Here is a 23,483-nt window from a genome sequence, read left to right as displayed (position 1 = left end):
TGTGTTTTTTCTCCTTTGCGACTCCTTTTCCTGCCGACTAACAACACATGATGCACACACGGAACCCGGCTGATTAGCATAGTCAAAGAGAAAGCGATCCATTTGGAAAAAAGCAAACACAAGCCTGTAGTTTTACATTTACCAAACTGTATGATATGAGACACATTTTGTTTCCAAAACACTTCCTCTTTAACACTATATTGTTGGCGGATCATCTTTAGCACCTTGTGACGCACCTGTGCGATAGCACCAACCAGGTGACTCAGTAAAAAAATGTGATTTATTTATAGAATCACACAACACTTTGTGTCACTCCGGCTCAACTCTGACACTGGACAGCCCACAGACAGGAAGGGACACTAAAGCATCAACACATGCACATACAAACACACACATACATACATCTTAAAAACAGTGAAGGCAGGATATGAGCATTGTCGTATGTAAAAAAAATAAAAAAAATGCATGGAGCTGAGCCATAACATAATTGTATGAACTTGGAAGTTAATTAGTATTTGATTAAGTCAAACATCCTCTTTTTGTTTGGTGCAATAAAATAGTCTGTGTAGTTCCCAGTGCAATCCTTTTTTTTCTGATATGGACATTAACAAAGTATTCTTGCTAAAGTAATCAAATCCGGCAGAAAGTTTAATCAAGCAGACTTCCTCCTGTTATCTTCACAATCCTTAATTAAATGCATCTGCATTTGCCTTAGATGACTTGATTTGTGGCTGCAGGCTGGATAGGCAGTAAAGCACACACACACACACACACAGACACACACCTCTAGGTGCATAATGCAATAAAACCACTTGTTGACTAAGGAAAAGCATATCCAAACAGAAACAGACACCACCAATCAAATTGAGAAAAAAGCCGAAATCATACAAACTGCACATGTACAAACGCTGTTTACAGCGGCAATGCCAAATACCGCGTTGCTCTGGAGGCGATGAACCGCTCCAAGATATTTGTCAGGTTATTACAATTCTGTGCAGCCCTACATTTAGTTCCACTACATCATTTCTATGTAGTGATTCAGTGGATTTGAATGTGGCCGGAGGCTGGTGGCTCCTTGGCTCACAGGCTGCCTTCATCACTTGTGTGCGCCACACATTAACAGTGCGAGAGGCAAGAGGCAAAAAAATCTGGGTTTATTGACAAGATGACACATTTTGTTGTCCAAAAATGTGCATTATACCAAATTCAAACGAATATCCTACACTGTTAAATGTTTCCGTTAATTTACACCCAAATTTCAACATGATTTACCTGTTATTTGTAATAACTGCAGCTTACTGTAAATTTTTAGGGAATACATGTTAAATAACGCCTCATGTATGTTATTTAACACCTCATTGCTAAATAACATTCATTTTTGTTATTTAACAGCACAACCGAACATTCAAAGATGGCGGCCAGAGTTAGATGGTCTGGTATGGTCATGTTTTGGGGATAAGTGCCGATAAACGCAATTTTATGCTTAGATTATAAAAAATATATTATTTATCATTGGAGAAGTTAGCAATTTTTCGTTTTTGTAAGTTGCAAAACAATGACTAATTCAATATTGTCGATGTTGCATACTAAGAAATTAAATATTGTATGCATTCACTGAATGAAGGTTAGACAGAACACCACGTGATTTCTGTACTGCAAATGTTATAAAGAATCATCTTGCTTTTATTACCATAATCATACCTCCCGATTTTAAACGAGACACCTAACATTTAATTGACTAACTGCGCTCCAAATCTGTGTGTGTATATGTGTGTGTAGATGTGTGTGTGCGTGTGTGTGTGTGTGTGTGTGTGTCTTTCTGATCACGTTCGCGCCACTTTCTGAAATAACAGGTTCATACAGTATTTTTTGCATTCTGGCAAAGAGCGAGTAAGAAGGCATTTGAACCTGCAACGCAACGGACACACGGCCATTCCATGTCGGAGGATCGCTCTGGTTACATCGAGGAAAACCACAACAATCCGGTGAGATTAACTAGAATTTCTTTAAAGTCATGCATAGTTAACATTTATCAGTGATGTTGAGGTATACTAAACGCCACGGACTTGCACTATGAAGTTTAATTTAGCTAGCTGCTAATGAGCCGAGGTGATTCAAGCTAGCAAAGTTTCGATAGTTTGTCCATTAATCTTACAAAACAATGCGCTTATTTTAATGTCCGTTCATGTATACGATCTAAATCTATAAATAATGCTAGTGCTAGCGGTCTTAACGGGGGCGGGGGGGCTAGCGGGCGGTCTCAACGGGGGCGGGGGGGCTAGCGTCGGCGGCCGGGCTTGCACATCCTTACATGCTCCGCTCTGGTCACCCGGCACCCGCGCGCACTGCTCTGATGCGACACAACTTCACAACAACCGGGAGTTATTCGCGCGTCATTGACTTAGCAGGCTGTGATTGGAAATCGGGACTGGAGCTGTCCCGGTCGGGACAAATCTAAATTGCCCATAATTCGGGATGTTCCGGGTAATACGGGAGGGTTGGTGTGGGATGGTTCTGATTCCGCTGTGTTTTTTTTTAAACCGCCCGCTGGCGCTCCTGCGAGATTTGCGTTGGGTCTCGCGGGACCCGGCGGCACACAATCCCAATGTAGCCCTCTAGTCTGTACTTCAGATAAGCTATATGTGTCACAGACTAGAGCGCTGAAAACCACTCCACCCGCCACTGTGGCTTGTATGCGAGGCAAAGTCACCCGCCATTGGCTTGTGGCAGGTGCTAATTTCCCACCCTGGGTGTGTCTATTTTACATTACATTTGTTTTTGTTTTTAATTACAGATGCAGATGCAGGGCACTATCCCTGATCACACTGCTGATCAAGAAGATCTCACTGCATGTATCCCTCAGAACCAGGTGGAAATTTGAATGGTGTCTTATAATCTATCAATAAGTCTTGTGTTGTTCAAGACTAAACCGACAAATGAAAGGATGAAGGAAGTTCTTCGTCAGCTTGATGATGATGTCGAGCTGTCCTATCAAGTCATCCATCTTCTTCTGTCTCACTTTTCCGAAGATGTCTCAGGACTTGATATGCCAGTGCAGCTGACCTTGAGAGTTCACTAGCTTTACCTGCAACGCCTCGTCTGATACTTCTTGGTAAGTTGGTTTTAGTGTTGTATGTAGTGAATTAAATGGTATCAAACTAAACTAAAACTAAACAGAAATTTGACAGTTAAAACATTTCTGTTTCAGGAGAAACAGGAAACCACTTCCAAAGCTGGATGCTCAGCATTGAGGGCCAGATTGTGGGCGAAGGGATCCAGTCCACCTTTGTGACAGGGCTGGCGTCTTTTTTCTCCGGTTTTTATATCTTCAACCTACAGTACCAAGAGGAGGCAGCGTGCACACTTGAATTCATCCAGAGGTAAGACATTGTCTGTTAACACCTGCATTTGTTCTGGCCTAGCTGTGGCTCAAGCATGGTTTCAGCAGGTCTGGTGATGGGATTTAGCAATTAACTTTGCTTTAGAAAGTTTTAGTGCAACTTACAATATTCATAGATGCATAGGATAGTATGTTGAGGATAGTTCATGGACATTTGTTGTCTTGTTGTAGTGTTAGTCTGTGTGAATTACTAGATTTCCAACCCGTGTATAATTTTTCAGACGCTTTGTGGGTATAAACCCAGAAAAGGGGACAAAGGCTGCAAAGGGGAAAAAAAGAACGGTAAATTCACACATCGCCAGCCTCTTGCGCAGACTGATGGACTTCCAGTGGGATTTCATTTCAAAAAGGTGAGATAGATACATACATTCATTGCCATTGTTTCAATAAATTTTACTTTTCAGACTTTCTATTATTTATGTCTCTCTCTCTCTCTCTCTCTCTCTTTCAGTGGAGGTGTGTTCAGGTGCGTTCTGGGCAATGTAGTGTATTTTTCTGTGATTGATCCGATCTATATGTGCCTACATTTGTAAGTATTTAACTTTCAGTGTTTCTATTACAATAAAAAAGTTAATTTGAACATGGAACTATTCGTTTTCTTTCACTTAAGTGTTATGTGATGTATTATGCCTATTCTTATAATAACTCAAGCTAGAAATATGTATATTACAATCAATGGTACACATTACTATGCTAAAATAATAATCAATACATTTTAAAAGCAATATTTAAAGGAAACTAAATAAATGGTGATTTAACATGAAAATAATGGTAACCCTGCTGCCAGTAAAGTCCTGTTAAAAAACATTACGGGTGTGCACTGTAAAAAAACATTAACAGGAATAAACCGTTAAAATAACATGAAAATAATGGTAACCCTGCTGCCAGTAAATTCCTGTTAAAAAACATTACGGGTGTGCACTGTAAAAAAACATTAACAGGAATAAACTGTTAAAATAACATGAAAATAATGGTAACCCTGCTGCCAGTAAATTCCTGTTATTTAACAGGGAAATAATTTACAGTGTACTGTGAAGTAGTATGTGCATTGTTTGTAGAAAAGGTTCATTACTGTCCTGAAAAGTACAACTTTTTTGCCTTGTGACAATTTTACCAACCTTTCAAAGTCCTGCTTAATACAATTTAGTTTAGTCTGCACTCTACAAATATCAAAATCAGAAAAAGAAGTGTATCTACCAGAAGCAACTGGGAACTCCCACACAATAGACAAAGCTGTAAAACAATTATTTATTTCACCTACCATCTGCATTTTGGTGCAATTATTGATACCATAATTCTATTGTGGTTTTGCCTGCAGAATAGTGTCCATTGTCCCTGTTAAATGAACTATAGTAGAATAAATAGGTTTGGATTGAAAATCAAGAAAGTTTAAACTTAAAATAAGTTATAAGGTGAATTTGGGAAAAGTGATGAGATAGCGATAACTGGGATGGAAGTAATAAGGTTTGCTTTACTACTCACATTGGTAAGCACTGGTCTGGACTGTAACACAATGCTGGACTGATAAGTGCCAAATCAAATTTGTCCTCTTCTCAGATGTCAAATACAGCACCGGAAGAAATGCTAGTATACTATACGCAGTCCAAGAGTCATGCTGTGATCAAAGACGATTTAGACACGCTTCAGAATAATTCTAGTACAACTGTATAAATGTATATGAAGAATATCCGACCGACATCACACATTGCTGCTGGCACACAGAGTGAGCAAACACGTCAACCGATTCAGAATACAGTTTGGTTTGGCTTGACATACATTTTTATTAATAGAAGAATAGCAGCTGAACGTTGATACTCGTGGAGAAAACGTTGGTAAACACAAATATACTTGCAGAAATTTAAACACACAGAATTAAAAGATAAATGATAATGATATTTTTTCAAAACATATATCAGCCTGGCCAATATTGTTGCTCAGTATCTAATGGAAACTCCTCAAAATACTCCTAAAGCCTTATCCACTTCTTCGAGAGTCCAAAAACAGACTTCAACACTTAAAGTACTGGGAGACAGGCTTACAGGTTACAAATTAAAACAGACTCAAAAAGATATACAGAGAGTGTGACTTTATGTCTCTTTTCCGAGCGGCGCTCCATGAGAAGATTGTCTAATGACCGAACATAAGGGACGGCAGTGACACGCCGTACGCACGGTGACTCAGAACAATAGCATCTCCCATCCAGAGGGTGTTCCCTCAACCCCCCAAACCGTTCAATGCCAGCTCTGTCTTCTCTCAATCATGCGCCCCTCAACCAAGTACCATCCTCTCCTGGCATCGGCCCCTCGTCTCACTCTTGTTACCTCCTCATCACATGGGAGCGGAGCAAAAAGGAAGAGAGTGCACCGCGGGGGCGAATGCATTCATTCATCTCGAAGCACAACTCACGCAGTGTTCGACCACCACGGTGGACGTTGCACTGCTGACTCTGTCACATGCCGCCTGCGCCATGGACGTCCAAATCCCAGTCCACTGACAAGAGGACTCCAGTGCACAGCAGGCACCCACTGTAAGCAGATCAATGCCCGGCTTAAGCGTCAAATCCCCCATAGAACTGAGAATTGGGCTGAGAAAAATAAGCCAACGATGGATAATGAGCAGAAATACAGCCCTGGCTGAGACTCAGAAGATTATACGCAGACTTTGTGGTGCTTAAGGTGGCCCGTGGGTAAGACTATTCCTCTATCAGTCTGTTAAAACGCCCCCAGCAGATCAGGAGTCCAGAAGTTGGTTAAGATAGTCACTCTAGCAGCACACGAAACGCTCACCATCACTGACCAGATCTCACACGCACGTACTAGTTCCCAAGTTCCCCCTTAAAGCATTGAGCTCCCTATACACACACACACACACACACACACCAGACTTCTAAGCCCCTACGTACCATCTACAGGTAATCATACATATAAACGGCATATCTACACTCAAATTTTACTTAATTTCACAAACACAAAGACATCCTTATTCATTTACAACTATTTAAAATCTATGTAAACAGTAAGTCAATTATCCACATACAATATTCCAAGTAAACAGAGCAACATGTATTTTGAGTTCCCCCCTACCCGTTTCTTGTGGTGGTATTTCCCGGAACTGTACACTGCTGCTCGAGACCCCTGGTGAGAGGAAATAGGCAGAGGGGATTTGTTGCGACATCATATTTATATCATCTGCTATATTTTAGCTCGGCAATATATACCCACTATGGTTGTGCCACGTAATTAGTTGGTAACTGGTCAGGTCCGTTCAATCAGTCACTCACTGTAGTATTCCATTAGTTTTTTCACAGGGAGAACAAAAGGAACACTTGGTCCCAGCTGAGGACATGGCCCCAAACATCTACTGTCCGCCAAGAAAATATCTTGAGTAGAATTGCGTTCTCCTTGTCGACTTCATGAAAACACACATCAAGGACTGAGCATGTAGATATCAGCCAATAGGAAGTTTTAAATGACTTTAAACAGCTGTCTCGATAAGACTCAGTACTGTATTCAGGATAAATGCCAGCGTACTGGTTGGATGAGCTCTAAGTGGTATGACCTCACGCAAGCTGCAGTTCATCTATGATATCCCTGAGTAGGTCCAAAGAGCTCTTGCCTAAATTAAATAAAATGTAGAAGTACAGGGATATGACTGGGCACAAACATACCTTACAGGTCTTATTGTTATCTCATTTTTTTCCAGTCTCTGTAAAACACAAAGCAAATTGTCCAGGAAACACGCACAAATTTGTTACAATTTGCTTTTTGTAAGTTAACACAAAATCAAATCCAGACAGAATCTTGTGTCCGTTCATACCAAGTTTAATACCATCAACAAAGTCAATGCAGGGTGTTCCTTTTTATTTCTTCTTCTACAAACCATGTTTTCATTTCTTAAACTCAAACCAATACTGATGCAGGAAAAGAACACGTGGGACCAAACGCATGATCAAATAAAAACAGGAATTTCCTGAAAATTGGTTGATGTAATCCAATAGAAAGAAGGCGTGAATATGTCTCACTCACTAACCTGAGGACAAAAGTATAGAAGAAACATGAATGCAACTTCTGGCTCCTTCTTTTTAGCTGGCCGTGATATGAATCACATCAACAAAACTGTAGTAGTTGTGAATGAGGTCTGTGACCTTTATTTTGTAGCACTCCACGCGTTTTCCCTGTCAATCGATACATTTTGTATCTCAAATCTAATATTGTGCATGACCAAATCGCGTGCGTATGCCTTCACCCTCAAACACGTACAAACGTACGGGCCGACACACACGTATGCAGCCGATTAATTGCAAACAAAACACATCAAAAGCTCAGCATGACCCAGTGCCGGCTGAGGCCGGATTAGTGTGCTCTCGCTGAGATTTCATTCCCGGGATAGGGGTTTGGAGTGAGCCGGCACACGGGCCCAGGACAAGCCCGGGAGAGGAGTGAGTAAATTACAACAGTAGAGGCCGAGCCGGCCAGACGTGATCTCTCCCCAGTTCCCGGGCTGATAAGTCCAGCAGTCACAGTTTCACCTGCTGCCCACAAGCCCTCGAAATGAGTCATCGCGGAGGGGTCAGTGACTCCAGAGACTTGGTCTCCAGCAGGTAACTCCAAAAAAAAAATGTCATCATGCCAATTGGGATGTTTTCGCACCTCGCTGGGAAAATGAATAAATACATTTGGTAGATGGAATTCTATATTTATATTCTATATTTTAGAAATTTAGTGTTACAAAATTCTGTTCCTAAATGAATGGCCTTGAATCAGATGAGTCAAACAAATGTCAGAAGAATACTTCAAAAGCAGTATTTTGCCATATCAATATTATCATACATTTTCTATTTTTTATTTTAGGGACGCTTTGACCGCATCCTATTTAGCCCTGTTATGCCACCAAAAGCCATTGGTGTGCCTGGCAGAGTAAAGCACGATCCCCAGACGTGAGGACCAGAGGGCACCTGTAGCGAGCTGTGACGTGGTGAGAGCCAGATGTGGATGCTTCGCTGGCACGACTTACAAATATCGCAGTCCATCCAGAAACCGAGCTGCAAACGGTGCATCTGCAGGAGGCTGCAGCTTTGGCAAGTGACGATCACCGGGTGCCGCAAACGTGCATTTCTCAAGCAGCAATAATCAGGCGTGAGTGACATTCATGCAATAAGATTGTCGTGTGCAGAGCACGCAATGAACGAAGCATGCGGGGTCATGGAGAAGCCTCCAGTGCCCTCCCAAGTTTGATCTCACTAAGCCGTAGTGAGGGGGCATCACATTTCAATGCAAGTGTCCGTTCCCGAGCAGAATACAATTGCAACCAGTTAAGTGATTCTAAGATAAGGAGGAAAGCGGCTGAGTGGAGTCCGTGGGAGCACTAACTCTCAGGCTGTCATCCAGCTGCACACGAGATCAAGATCAGCACGGTTGTGTAATGTCGCCCATCTCAACAGCTGGTTATCGTGCGCTGTCTCGACTCGACTTTCACTTTGTCTTTTTCGCACGCGGACTCGGCGCGTCGTTTCGGCGGTTATTCAAATCGAATAAATAGGTCGTAAACATGTTCATTCATAAGTAAGAAAAATCAACAGAATCGTCGGTGCCTTACCAGACAAGTACCAGGTCCTCCTCCAGCCACAAATATCTGCACACACACGCGCACACACACACGCGCACACACACGCGCACACACACACGCGCACACACACCGTGGCTGCGCTCGCTGCTCGTCTCTGTCTCGACCCGCGGCGTGTGGACCTGCCTCCGTGCCTCTGAGCCACTACATCCGCCCGCTTCCCCTCCAAACTGCGTTCACGTCATGTGTCTCCCACTAGAAATTGTGCGCGAAATCTTCTCTCAAAGTGGGCTGTGAAGAGTAGACCGGGTTCCGCCTACCGACCCCCCCCCCCCCCCCTTCTTTGGCGCGCGCCTTTTTTTTTTTTAGAAACGACGATTCCGCGCTGTATCGATATTTATTATTGTGCGATTAAAGGGCTGCTTTTTACGCGTCGGAAGCGGTGCACACGGTGCCGGTGGAGCGCGTGTGTGTGTGAGTGTGTGTGCGGGGGGGGGGGTAACTCACGGTGCTCACCAGTTTATCCTCGTGCTTGAGCGCGCATTATGAGACAATGAGACAGGGTCGTGAGGAGACCACTCCGTGCATTTATTTCGTCTACCCTTTTAATTGGTTCCCAAAGAATCCATATTCTTTGTGGTTTTTTTTGACGTAATCAACGACGCAAGCGGCCTGGCTGAGCCACGGGGCGACTAGAGCTCACTGCTGCCTACGCACGCTCCATTTCTAGGTCATCGGCGCGTTGTGATGTCACATGGCTCTCGGGATACAGTCCCTTTTTCACTCCTTTATAGACACACATTCCCACAATAAAGACATACACTTGTTGTCAAATCAAGTGAAGCAGGTTTCCTCATCCTCTCAACCTACAAACCCCCATCTTCCACAGAAACGGGGTCCATTCCTTACAATGCAATTATACAGTTAGCGATACAACTATGAAGTGACACATTCTACACTTTCCCCCACATATACCAATCTTACCAATCTGCCTTGTTAACCCCTCGAATGAACCACACATCACAATTTCCTTGGTAAACCTGGCCTGGTGAGTCAGAGGACCTTTCGACCTCTGGGACGTATGAGCTCAACATCTGCTCTGGGGTTGACCCAGTGGGGAATGGCTACCCAGAGAGGAAAGGGCCAGAGATGCTGAGAAAGTGTGGGGTGCGTCACAGAGGTCACCAGAGACGCTCAACAGATGTAGTTCAAAGACAGGATTTCAAGTGTGTGTCTTCAATGGTTGTGTTTAAGCACTGGCTCCTCTTGTGGGTCCTATTCCTTAATTTCAAAATAAAGGACTTAGTATGCTAATTTAAGTTAACGAGGAGGAAAGGGTGAAGGCAAAGCAGATCTGGCCACATGGTCCTGGCGGCACAGCCTTCTTTTGATGATGGGTGGGTATCCATCCCACCTTTTCTCACCAGTTAGGTAAAGTGAGGCAGGCAAAGTTCTGAAGAGGACTATTTGAATCCTTACAGCAGTGCACAGTAAGGTGTAACCATAGAAACTAGCAAAGGTGTGCAGCACAAGTCAGATGTCCACTGAGTAGAGATGCTAAATAACTAATGAAGTATGACCGCAATTAATTGAGCTAATAAAACGGTATTCATAGGTCAGGGTATTCTAACTCTAAAATGTGGGATGTCATGTAAAAAACACTTATTCCAAATAGTAAGAATGTTATTCACACATTAAACAGATGACAGAACAAAATAAAAATACATCAAGAAGATACCAGCCAGAGGGCTTTACTTTGGTTGCAGAGCTCAATGATTAATGAAAGCTTAATGATAGTTATCAGCAAGCTCACAGTGAAAGTGCCAGCATGTACACAATCAGATGGTGAAACGTTTACCATGTTAAACATCTAGGTTTAGCACGTCAACATGCTATAAATATATATATATATATATATATATATAAATAGCTCTAAATAGGATCTATTCACACAGAATATTATATAATGGAAAACTGACGGAAGTGCGTAATTCGGAATAAGTGATTATTGTGGGGTTCAGCACCACAGACAGTGCCATGGACGTATCAGTACACAGTATGTTTCTGAGTCATGGTGGTGTTCACAGATAATTACTTAGATCTCAAACAGATGAAAGATCAACGAATCAGGCAGACTAGAGTAACACGTTCACTTTCACCCCCTCCTCTCCCCCTCTGCGCTCTCTGTGGCTGATGGGATGGCTGGTTGACAGGGGGCGTACATTTCAGTCGTTGAACAAACGAGGAGGATTGCATTCCACCTTCTCATCTCTCCTAAAAATCCCCAACTGGCTACATTTGATGCAATGGGAATGTAAAAATTGTAGTCATTACTATTACTATAATTACTATGGGACAAACTAAAATGTTATCTGAATACGCTGCAGTTAATGTTTATAATAATCCGTCTAATTCTTCTTCCACCTAATATTCTAGTAACTCATTTGTTGAGAATAAAACAGATTAAGAAAAGTTTTACAATACATTCATTGTCAATTTGCTTTATTCATGTATTTTCATTTTCATTTCTTAAATAACTTAATATTGTGAATTTTGACATCTCAGTATTTCTTCCTCAAAATCTTCACACAATAAGCAGTATTTCTCACACTGCAGTACACACACTATTGAGTACACCCTTCTAAACAGTGTTCAATGGATTCCAGAAAACAGTAGCACACTGTAACTTGTAATCTTGCAAATCTGCATGACAATATAAAAGCGTGTAACTTTTAGGGACTGATACAAAAGTGGATTTAGAATTTTCAACAGAACAAAACAAAACCAGCCAATTATTTTAATTTGTACCAAGTCTCCTTTCCTTATTATTATCCTGCACCCTATAACAAAGAAAACAGTTTCCCTCATCTTCACTCGGCTGACTTCAATGTGATTCAAACCTATCTTGGCTGTGGGTCTTTTCTAAGGAGCCTCCCTCACAAGTGTAAAGCTCTGTTTTTGTCCTCCTGTCCATTCCTCCACGGCCCCACCGCTCTCACCATGTACATAATTAGGAGAAACAAGAAGAAAAGATCTCATCACAGACCACTAACCCCTTTCAGTATTTTTGCTGAGCCCTGCTAGAAGATGCTGCAATCAAACTCAATTAAGGTCAATCTTCAAGTGCATTCATTGTGCGGGAAAGAGATGCTACTTCACTGTGTGCTGCATCCAAAGCAACATCGTCCTATTTTCATGAATGAGCAAGTAATGGGGGAAATGATGTAGTTATGCAATTACCTGAGAGATTGTTTTAGTGAGTCGGTGCTTCATGCAGGTCCATAGGCATTCGGTAATAATGCTCGGGGAATTGAGTGTGGCGGTGACTCAGAGTCACGCTGTGTGAACATGAGCGAATACTGAAGACAGTTGGCACGCTGCCTTGGTGACGGCAGGGATGAGTCACTTTGTGGGTGTTAAAAAGGATACCATGCTTGTTTGGATTAATATAATTATTAGATTTAAAAAATAATTGGACACAAATATGTCAAAAGTCATCAAATTTACTTTCCAAACCATCTGCATTTATTTTATTATATGTAGGCCTTGGTTATTCAGGGAGAGTTTTTTGTAACAATACAATTGAGCCCTCAACATTACCGAATGGACCCAAATTCTTCTGGAATCACAGAACCCTCTGTGATGAGACACCATAAAGCCAACTTGCTACTTAACTATTCCAGAATTTTCTACCATAAAACATGGTCTTCATCAAGGGTCCATGAGAGAATGGTTAATAGCGGATTTCCCTTTAAGGACCTCTCAGTTTTCTTTGAGGTGCGCATGAATGTTTTCTTGTTGACCCTGGAAAAAACAATCCAAACTCAAATTGTACTCGCTGTTTTAGTTCACTGAAAGCACCACTTATAGTCTCGTTTCAAGCATCCAGTGAAGCCAAGGAAGCCTATTGTCAGCAACAATAAATATTACACAATGACGCAGTGAGCTAGAGTAATCAGGGAATTTCTGAAGCATTTATCAAGAGGAGACATCTGTCATACCAGGGGGATGATGTTTGTTGTTCTCATCAGACTTCAATCATCTGAGAAAGTTTTTACACAAAGTGTCCCTTCTCCTACACACATAAACATACTTGGGCCACCTGCCCATCCTCCTCTTTTACCATCAAAGAGCCTGTATTGTACATGCATGCACACGCACACCCCACTGGTCCCGAGCATTATTCCTCTCTGCAGGAGGAATTCCCTGAAGGACCAGCCAGGCTGTTCCAGGAGGAGGCAGCTGAACATCAAGGCCCAAAGAGGGGGAGACGCTCAGGGAGACACATGTATAGCCGGCGCCGAATAAAATAATAAAAGAAACCGGTTCCCGGATAAAAGTCTGGTTTGGTTGTGTTCTTTAGTAAAGTAACTTAGATCTGTTAAAGGCATTCGTTGTCCCCAGAGGATGACTCGTCCATGCGATGCAAATGCATTCACCAAAACAACAATTGTAGGAAAATACTTGCATAACTGGTGCATTCTTTAAACAGGCTATATCATCAGTATAGTGATAAAAAAAGAGAATTGTGTCATTAAATATAAATATTGTTGGTTAATAACGTTCAAACTCAAACTTATCATCTCCAAACAGATGGTATCTTAAGGTTGTCTTAAGGGCCCCATGGGAGAAACGTCCCAGATATTTTTGAAAAAATAAGGAAACAATTAAGTTGAAAAACCTCACTATATGAATGCTCACATTGAATCACATATCTAAACCTTTTGTAAATGAATGTAGCACATGAGTTGCTGAGTTTATGAATCCAGTATCCTCGTGTTTGGACAGCTGGTCAGAGTTTTAAGAGATCTGCCTGCATGAGACACCAGTGTGAGTCCTTCTGTTTGTCATCCTTTTTTTTACCAGTATAGTCTCCAATGTATTTCCTTTGAGATCTGAGGAGCTCTATTAGAGGGGACATTATTCAATGGTTGCCTGGATAGAGATTACTCATGTTTGTGCACAGATATAAACTTTCTTTTAATATAACCGTATAACCTTCTCATTGTCTGACTTGTACAGTCACATGCAACATTTACCTTTCAGCTTCCCTTATGATTTAGTTTTTATTTGTTAGGTCCTATTTTCTGTGTCACCGCTTGTCAAACCAGACACATCATCTAATCCATCTTCTGCATTTCCTGCTTCCTCTAGATCAGGGGCAGGTACTGTGGTTTGATTAAATACATTTGATTCTCTAGTTAACAGAAAACTGTAGCGGAATTTACACCCTCAGCTGTTTCGTATCTTTATTCTCATCTATGGCTCACAGGTTCATTGCAAGATTGATTTTCGCGGAGAGCGATTTAATTTGTCGCTCTGCTGTGGTGAAATGTATAAAGCAACACAGTATGCTACTCGTGAGTCAAAATGTATCATTAAAGTCATCAGCGCTGCTCCATTGTGGTACGGTTACACGTGACAATGCAAAATTGGCTCAGTGAACTGACACAGGTTCTGATAAGTTGAACCAGTGCTATGCTGAAAACTGAGTGTCTCTCTGCTACTACAAGGTTGGTTAAGTTGCATCGTCTGGCCCTCGTTCAAGAAACTCTGGCATCCGGACTGCCAATGCCACCTGGTATGAGATCTTGACTGAAGCCAGAGGAGAGGATTTCAGTGCAAGCCATTCTAATTAACCTCGAGCCGTACTATTCTGACTATTTATTTAATGACCCGACATTGGCAAAGTTAATCCCCCCCAACCCCCACTTCCACCGCCTTGCAGGAACATCACCATGTCACTTTGAGACAGGCGGCGTGAGGGAGACTGATGTAACCAGCTGCACCCATACAAAAAACACAGCAATTAAGCCACTCAAATCCTTTTCAATATGAACATTTTACATCATTTGTGTTCAATGATTGCGCACACAAACAAACTAAAGTCTGTCACTGAAACCGGTGAAATTCTTCCCAGGAATAAAGGACTGGACAACAGACACTCTCGAAAACGCATTGAGTAAAACAATCAACATCTCAAGTCCTTAATGAGGGAGGAACTGCTCTGCTCATCAGTTCATATTCAAGATAGGACTCAATTCTTTCAAGAAATAGCAGAGGCGAGGAATGCCCCCAAACTAACAAAGCAAAGACTCTGTGGTGCGTCTTTAAAATCACTGGCTTTCTGAGAGCTGGTGTCAGCCAATAAGCCTCGGGGGAAGAGGAGAGGAAAGCAGCCAGCAGCTCTGGGAGAAATAAAGGACAAAAGTCTAATGGAGCACAAAAGACGAAGACAGCAGCGAATCCGTATCATACCATCATGATGAAGCCAAATGACATGTTTATACAGAACTAAATGAGCAGAATGATCAAACACTAGCTGACATCTAAAGGTGGGTCTCCACCTTCCATCGTATATCTCAAAGAATTGAAAGAAAAATTTTAACTGATGTTCAATAACGATGACGTCCCTTTTGCTTCATTTTCCTAGTAAGAATGTGTTTCTTGCAAAAAGGAGAAAACATCAAGGATTGTTGACTTTAATGGTCACATTGATTCTTTAGATTTTCACAAGAACAAAACCTCAGCAGTTTTGAATAATTGTATTTACAAATGATATACAACATTTACATGTTCAGATAACTGAAGACATCATTTGGAAGACAAAATATCAAGCAATATATAACACTATTATTCACATAAAGATAAAAAAGGAAAATGGCAGTATGAGTCCAACTCTCTTTTCACCTCATTTGGCCACAATATCTCCAGCTTTAGTAGAATTCCTTTTCCCTCTTGAGTTCACTCCATGTCAGTGAAGCGTGCAAACATGGCCTTTCGAACAGCGTCCTTGTAGGTGTCAGATGCTGAGAGCTCATACGCGCTTCCTTTAATGCCCAGGCCCGTGCCCTTGGTCCTTAATGAAGCCTGTGGGGGGGAAAGGTCGGTGATTAGCAGAAACAGATTGGCTGCAGCTTCTCCTCCGGTCACACTGCTAATTGCTTTGTTAGTTAAATAACACATTGACGTGCATCTGCCAGGAGCTGGTGACTAGAGAGATAAGAAAAATGGAAAAAAGCAACAAAAAAAAAGCTGTGTTCCCTCCTCACCGCGATGGGAGCGGTGATGCCCTGCTGGTGGCGCCCCAGCCCTTTGCCTTCCTGCCAGCCCATCGCCTGCAACATTTTGTTTCCGATGTTATCGCTTGTAAGGCCGTCTTTGGTGGGCTGTTCATAGTTTCTGTCCAACATGAACGAAAAAAAAGAAAAGAAATGTGATTGAAATGAAATTTAAATATATAAATATTAGATTTTTGCCATGTAATTTCTTTCTTACAGGGTTGGAACTGGTGGCTTATAGAACTTCTTCTTAGGAGCAGGAGGTTCAGGAACCCCGTACTTCTCCCTTCTCTCTGCAGCTCGGTCTCTGTATTTCAGCTGTTAAGAAGCGAGGATGAAACGTCATCGTGACCTCACCGCAATAAATACATAAATAACCATTCAAAATAATTCTTGGGCCAAATACCTCGGTTTCTTTCCTCTCCAGCTCCTCCAGCTCAGCTTCTGTTAGTTTTGCTCTTCTCTGAATTTCTAGGTTTTGCTTAAAATAATGAAAGAAAATTGAATTGCCAAATCACAGCCTGTGATGAATTGTGTTCTTTCCATTTTGCATTGCAGCTTCAAATGTGGAACAGATGGCGGTGCTCAGAAGTCTTCCCCGGCTCACCTTGTGGAGGTCAGAGAGCTGCTGGTGGCGCTGCAGAGCGTCCTTGTTGGGGAACTGCCTTCGACACAGCAGACAAACTAGCTTACTCCAGTCTGTTATTTTACCCTCATCTGCTGCTCTATCCGAGACGCCCTCCTCAAGGTTACTGTCTCCATTGTGAGCACCAGCAGGGTTGCTCTGTAATATGGAAAAAAAGTATTAAAAAGGGTTATGGGATGTTTCTTCATTGATAATTGTGGAGCGGGGAAATAAAAGGTGAGGGCATAAACAAACCTTAGCAGAGGTCTCCTGCTCAGGGATCTTGAATTGTTCAATTGTGAAAGGTTGCATCTCTAATCCTCCCATTTGCTAAAAACGAAGTGACATAGGTTATCAACTAATAGCAAAAATAGCTACAATGATCATATAGAGTAATTATTGTAGACCATGGATTATGTTCTAATCTAGAACTCCTCTGCAAATGTGTTCAAGACTATAAAATTAGTCTCTAATTCACACACACACACAAATAGAATGTGACATCTATAATTATCTATATATATAGTACCTTTTTCTCAAAGAGGACAAAACCTGCATCGGCTGCTGCAGATTCTGGCCTTTCGTCCTCCTTGGAGGGTCCGAGGCTTTGGGAACTGCACTTAAAACTCTCTTTTTGCTTATTTAAGGTTTTCGCCCACCGTTCCATGTCCTTTGCAATCTGCAATGGTATCGCCAGGTCAGTACGGATATCATTTCAATGATGAGATATAATCCCCAGAGACTTACTTTGAAAAGAAAAGTAGTTTTACCTGCTGTGCAGACTTGCTTTTGGGCTTCTCTTTTTTCTCTTTGGGATCTTTACCGTTCGTGGTTGAGGAGCTGTTGGCAGAGCTCGTGTCCGATTCACCCGGTGCAGGAACGTAGGTCTGTGTCTCACTGTCCCAGTAGAGGTACTGCTGAGTCTCAGAGTTATAGTAGTACTATTGGCGCCAAGCAAAAGAAATAGGATGCAAACGGTTTGAGGACAAATAAATGACACACAAAAGCAGAGTGTACATTTGTGCATAAAGAGAGATCACAGGGAACATACTTGGCTGCCAGGATCATAGTACAGGCCGGTTTGTGGATTATAATAGTAGCCTGAAGACTCATCATACTGATATGTGGAGGTGGCAGGGGCAGCTACAGAAACAAGGGGTACACACGAAACATCATTAATCACATCACATCCACCTGTCCATCTATTCATTCCTTGTTGCAGGGACCCATTGTGAAGCCAACTAATCTCACCCGTAGCATTAACAGTCCGGGCCGCACAGACCACAGCGGAGGCTGTCGGGGTTACCTGTGGTATCTGTTGTGCTGTATCCACAGCCTGCAATAACTGATACGAGAGAGAGAGTGGGCAGAAAAGAAAAGAAAAAAAATCAGGATTTTCTTTTGTAGCCACCATACAAACACCAGAGTTATACATTTTGAATTCAGCACAGAGATGGCGTGCTAAACCATGCTTTACCTGTATGGCAGGCTGGTTGATGATGACCGGTTGATAACCCTGAGCTATCTGAGATATGATCACACCTGCAGGGATCGTTGTGTTCATTCCTGGAGCAGCTAAAGAAAGTGGGTGAACATAGATCATCAATCCAAGTCGAGAAAAGACAAAGAACACCTCAGAGCGTTTGAACGCCTCTCTTTACCTCCGAGTAATCCATCTCCGATTACAGGAGCCAAGGCTTCAGGCTGATGCTGCCATAATTGATAATTCTGTGCCTGCATGAGAAGAAAATACGTTGGTAAGTAACTGGTCTTTCCGAAGTTTTAACTTGTGGCCAAAATAAGGGTCGACTGTGAACTGACCCGTGTTGGCTGTGCATAGCCATCAGGAAGGGCAATGTAGTCAGATGTGGTACCACAACCTTGCAGCAACTAAAATAAAAAGAGAACCAGAAAGTCAAAGTTTTTCGCCCAGCGGTTGAGCACATTTGTACATTATAAGCCTGTCAGGCCCCAAGTGTTCTTCTTCTTACTTTAATCTAACAATACGAATTTCAGGCAATTCAAGGTGTGACAAACTAACTGGAAGTAAAAAAAAACACAAGAAAGACCCTGCTACCTGGCTGGATGACCACTGAGCGGCAGCTATGGCTCTGCTGGCCACAGAGAGCGCGCCTCCCCTGATCCCGTCGAGCTGGGTCGAGTCTCTAGGACGAACACAGAGCAATTGGTCAGACCTGAAGTTTGCATCACACGCGGGAATCATTTGCTCCTACGACACTTGCATCTGAAATACTGCAGAGCCAAATAAGCCCCCTCCAGGAAAATGGGATTAAGAATATGACACGAAACAGCTTATATTGGCAATTTTCTAATAATAGAGAGCTGAATCAAACCATATGTGTATGTTTGCTTGTGTGCGGGCGTGTGATTACTCACTTCCTCGCGCTCTTGGCATAATCAACGCCAATTGTTTTTCCGTCCAGTTTTAGAGGCGGCTGAAGGCTCTGGAGAATGGTGAGCAGCTGAGAAGCCTCCTAAAAAAAGCCAATGAGGACGCAAAATTGTCTGTCCACCCCCAGAGGAAAAACATACTGACCCATTTCGTGAAAAACTTATTGACTACAGCAGTAACCCACCAGGGGAGAGGAGAGCTGAACAAAGGCGAAGCCTCGGTTCTGGCCCGTTTGCTTGTCTTTGATGAGACGGATGTTGCTCGCCGACAGGTTGGCATACGGTGCCAAAGTGATCAAAATTCCATCCACGGATGAATGGGGGGCAATGTTTCTCAGAATTATTGCTATGAAAAAAAAAAAAATAGTGTCCACAAATGAATGTAGAATATGATTACTGGGGGAACATGATGTAGTGAAAAGGTCACTTACTGTCTCCATTGTAATCTCCTGGCTGCTGAGACTCTGCATTTAAACTGCTGCGCACTGGTGAGTCCTCGTCTTTACTCGGCAAAGACACGGCAAGGTGACAACAAAAGTCACACAAGCGTTAATCACGGTGGAAGTTACTTACAGAGAAGAAAAAAAATGACACATGCGTATTTGTGGCAACTCACCAACTTTGGCTGCTCCACACCTGAAACACTTTAGCCTCTTCCGGAAATTGTACAGGCCACACTGTGATAAACCAATGAAATAGTATATCTTATCTAAATAGTTTTTAAGATCACAGAAATCTGCATCATAAGTCACTTAACAAAAATAAAAAAATATATGTGCAACCAGGGGGTAGAAATATACACTGAAAAAGAATAGATATGATGTGTGTCTATGATACCAAAAGGTATTAAAAACATAGAAGCCATTTACTCATAGAAGTATTGTGAGTATAGCATTAATGTATTATTAATTACAGGATAACATGTTCTGTTGAAATTAAGTATTGGATGAAGTACATTCTGTATGCTATAGAGCTGCAACGATTAGTCGATTATGAAAAATCGTCGACACGATGTATATTTTAAAAATATTCAGTTACCGGCCATTTTCATTCAGCATTGCAATGCACTACAGGAAGTGCTGGGGGCGCTATCGCTTCTATTGTCTATATGCACCAAGCAAAAGAAGAAGTTTATCAAGCCAAAAAAGTGAGTATTTTATCAGCAAACCAATACAGAGTGACACCGAGTGCGAAAAGTGGTCAGTGGAAGGTGGGCAGCACTTGCATAACAGAGTTGTCGTTTCACAGCATCACCATGGCAACGCAGTAACCACGTCTTCTCCTGGGTAAGTTTAGTTGACTAAAGAAACGCTAGCCTTGTTAACTTATCGTAATGTTTACACTTACATGTTGGAGAACAGGACGTCTCATGGAGGACGCTTGCTAACGCTGTTATGTTAAATGCAGTGTAGGAAATCTGTGGATTATTGTATTCATGTACGTTAATGGTCTTTTTGTTTATTCTGAATAGTTAATGTTAGCCAGTTAGCACTCTTCAAAAAGATTCACAAGATTGTGGAAAAAAGAATTTCATATCAACAGTTACAAGTGATCTACTCTAGCATAATAAAAACTATGATACTAAAGCCTACAACATGATGATTAAAGCGGTTTTCTATATCCAGTTAGTGATCTCTGTACTATATGCACTCACACAAAACCAATTTAGGCACTAGTTGAAAGAAAAGTTTAGGCAAACCACTATTTTATAGATGTGACAACGAGCTACATTTGGCAATAACAGCCATGCTGTTGAACTTCAAAAGCAGTGAATATGGTTGCCATGGGCAACATTTCAGTTCAAAGATTTAACTGGGTTGAAACTCGCCCCTTTTTCTTTTGACAGGAAAAAAACGTGCAATAACTGAGGTGCCTGGTCAAAGACAAATGAAGTTGTACTCACTGCATTGCACAGCCAGTTTTCAAACTTCTGTCTCCTGTTGCTGTAGTGCAGCGCTATGCTCTTCCCCTGGATCACCAACTTGTTCTGCAAAGTCAAAAGCCGACACTTAATTTGAAATTCCAACAGGGAAGAGGGAGAGCAGCTGGAACGGGAAAGAGTGGATAGGGTTACACTCGTAGCTGCCTAGGTAGAGTGGCTCAGGGAAACAGAGGCAGAAAGAGAAGTTCAGAGAGGAAGCTGCAGTTCTGCGTAGGGAATGACGTCTCAAAGACAAGTGTTTGGGAACGGAGTGCTGCCAGCTCGTCAACGTCTCGCTCCAGTCTTCGGATTTTAAATGGAGACGAGAAATTATCCATGTGACTGAGCTGGAGCAGAATGTGCTATGGAACCACTGTTTAGTCTTTAGTCTACAATTTTTTGAGCGTAAGAGCAATCCCCCAAATGTGTGATTTTGAACACATACAACTGATATTAGACGTAAAACACCGACAGTTTGTAAGATCTGTCTACTGCAAGTAGGCAAGGCACTCAATGACCAGTCATGTATCGGTTAATTGGGACTCTAATCTCCAAGAATAACTCGAAACTTGGTGATTGTTGAGGCAACCTGATTGGTCTCCATCCATCGGGTAGAGTCTTGCAAGTGATAAAACTCCACGAAGGCGAAACCTCGGCTTATACCTAGAGACAGCATTCAAATATAGACGGGAGGCGTGTTAGTTAGAATGCTTTGGTGCAACATTCAAACTCAGAATGGGCTTGTACACTCCAATTATTATCAAAAAGGATGTGGGAAGGGGGCTTACAAGATCAAGGGGACGGGATAAGATTTTCTTTACCATAACACTTCATGTATGTACAAAAGAATGGTGGTGGAAAAGTACATACAGTTACCTCCTTGCCTGGTGGTATTATGAAAACGTGATACCAGAGATCCCCCCGCGTTGCATTAAGAATTTCTCATGAATTGCAACAAATAGGTTATGTGAGTTTGAGACAGCGCATGGAGGAGAAAGTGAGACACCCAACACTCACCTGTCCTTTTCTTCATCAAGCGAATGTCCACAGGCTGGGGCCCCTGCAGTTTCTCGAGTGCTGCGCGGATCTGGAAAGTTGGAGCAGAGGGTCGAAATTCACCAAAAATGCAGCACCTCTTTTACAGCATTTCATAAAAATACAGCGAACGAATTATTGGCAGATGTTGTCATTTTGAGAAAAAGGTCACTTGCCTCTTCCTAAGTTAGTTTCTTTTCACAAATTAGTATTCTGAATTTGTGTGCATATGATTTACACTTGTTCATATTCCTAATAGGATCTCTAAGGTGGGAGTAATTTCTGCACCACTTAAAATCCACTCCTGGTCAGATTAACCTCTCATGCTTCTAATAACTTCACACTATTTACAAGGGGTTCACTGTTCCTCGGTGAGGCTAGTGAGCTTACGTTGTCCTCTGTGACGTGGAGAGAGAGACCTCTCAGCATAATAGTCTTGCTCTCTTCTTCTTCCTCCTCCTCCTCCTCCCCCTCCTCCAGCTCCTCGTCTTCCTCCTTCTTTTTATAGTCCTGATCTGGATAATCCCAATCATATTCATCATCAGATCTGTCGCTGTAGCGCCGTTTTCGCCCCCTATGCTGCTGTCGGAGAATATAAAAAGATACTGTTATGGCAACTTTATGAACTTTATGTGTGCAAGTATCTGGCTCTGACACATGCATTCTCCTTCACTCACTTCTGGACTGTCTTTGCTCTCATCAAAGCGTTCTTGGTGTCTGTCATCATTCCATTCTCGGTCATGGTCCCTCTCCACGTCTCTACTCCGTCTTTCATGCCATTCCACATCTTCTCTCCTCCCCTCCGATCCGTATCTTCCGCTGCGTTCACCCCGAGCGATTCTGGAAAAGTAAAAGGAGTGGTGTCAGTGCAAATAGTTGGAATATCTGCCACTTCTGGATTGTAGAATGTGCAGTTTACCTTTTATCGGCTCCCATGGATTAACGTTCGATCAAGAAACTCTGTAGAATAATAATGTTTTTTTTTTAAGTATGAAAGGTTAGCTAAAATGCAGATTTTTCCTCAATGACCTCCAGCGCCACGCACACAAAAGGCCTGATTTTGAACCGACTGACAGCTTCAATAGAACCGGTCCAATGGTCGGCCTGCTGACCCGGGCCTCCGCTGAGACATTAGCGTGCTAAGACATTAGCAGGCCGGTGTAGCTAGCGTTAGCCACCCGCGGTTGACGTTAGCTTTGACGTTTTATACCACGAGGGTCCGCTCCCACTACCTGACATTACATGGTTCATATCAGAATAAGACAATATAAACTCGTGTTGCCTACCGTTTTTGTAACACAGACTGCTAACGTTTTGTCTGGTGGTTTGCCAGATTGGTTTCTAGCTAGATGGTTTTCTTTCAGTTTCTGGGCAGCAGTCTTCTTCTCTATTTAATGGCGAACATGATCAATTGCGGTTTAGCGCAGACCAGTGGTCAGGAGGACGAGGTGCGAGCACAAGGAACAA

At 42.3% G+C, this 23,483-nt stretch overlaps 2 protein-coding genes and 1 long non-coding RNA gene across 11 annotated transcripts in view; 1 reads left to right on the top strand and 2 right to left on the bottom strand.

Moving 5' to 3' along the window:
• The window catches only part of LOC119229943 (sodium-coupled neutral amino acid transporter 3-like), a 33,658-nt gene extending 24,387 nt beyond the window's left edge, over positions 1 to 9,271 (bottom strand). The window contains exons 1-3 of one of the 6 annotated variants that reach the window (XM_037490816.2): positions 8,996 to 9,271; positions 7,068 to 7,105; positions 6,484 to 6,534 (exon numbers count right to left, since the gene is read on the bottom strand). The gene's annotated coding sequence lies outside the window, so the exon portion shown is untranslated. Of the gene's footprint in view, positions 1 to 6,186; positions 6,246 to 6,483; positions 6,535 to 7,067; positions 7,106 to 8,995 lie in introns of those variants that run through there. The other 5 variants (XM_037490817.2, XM_037490815.2, XM_037490821.2 and 2 more) reach the window with 5 other exon arrangements.
• On the top strand, positions 1,772 to 4,402 carry LOC134132300 (uncharacterized). 3 transcript variants are annotated; one of them, XR_009956852.1, is made up of 5 exons: positions 1,772 to 1,985; positions 2,795 to 2,869; positions 3,030 to 3,112; positions 3,209 to 3,750; positions 3,852 to 4,402. It is a non-coding gene; the product is annotated as an uncharacterized LOC134132300 (long non-coding RNA). The 3 variants fall into 3 exon arrangements; XR_009956851.1 differs by having other exon boundaries at positions 2,795 to 3,112; positions 3,209 to 3,380; positions 3,622 to 3,750; XR_009956850.1 differs by having other exon boundaries at positions 2,795 to 3,112.
• Positions 9,272 to 15,428: 6,157 nt separating the features above from the next.
• Positions 15,429 to 23,412, bottom strand: LOC119229986 (RNA-binding protein 5-like). Of its 2 annotated transcripts, none has more exons than XM_037490892.2 (25): positions 23,303 to 23,412; positions 22,936 to 22,976; positions 22,694 to 22,856; positions 22,407 to 22,598; positions 21,999 to 22,068; positions 21,571 to 21,644; positions 20,964 to 21,047; positions 19,677 to 19,737; positions 19,492 to 19,560; positions 19,246 to 19,406; positions 19,046 to 19,143; positions 18,726 to 18,813; positions 18,470 to 18,538; positions 18,310 to 18,382; positions 18,126 to 18,223; positions 17,900 to 17,993; positions 17,700 to 17,791; positions 17,419 to 17,589; positions 17,178 to 17,327; positions 16,904 to 16,978; positions 16,631 to 16,807; positions 16,430 to 16,504; positions 16,241 to 16,341; positions 16,015 to 16,144; positions 15,429 to 15,832 (listed from the first exon to the last, which is right to left on the bottom strand). In XM_037490892.2, exons 2-25 carry the CDS (start codon positions 22,950 to 22,952, stop codon positions 15,707 to 15,709), a joined length of 2,508 nt encoding a protein of 835 aa, XP_037346789.2. In that variant the 5' UTR covers positions 22,953 to 22,976; positions 23,303 to 23,412; the 3' UTR covers positions 15,429 to 15,706. The 2 variants fall into 2 exon arrangements, with proteins under 2 accessions (XP_037346789.2, XP_037346790.2); XM_037490893.2 differs by having other exon boundaries at positions 22,407 to 22,595.
• Between the last annotated feature and the right edge of the window lie 71 nt (positions 23,413 to 23,483).

This window comes from Pungitius pungitius, chromosome 8 (genome assembly GCF_949316345.1).
Source record: "Pungitius pungitius chromosome 8, fPunPun2.1, whole genome shotgun sequence".
NCBI classification, from domain to species: domain Eukaryota; kingdom Metazoa; phylum Chordata; class Actinopteri; order Perciformes; family Gasterosteidae; genus Pungitius; species Pungitius pungitius.
Note: the sequence above shows the minus strand (reverse complement) of the source record. Positions and strands in the feature narration are given on the sequence as shown.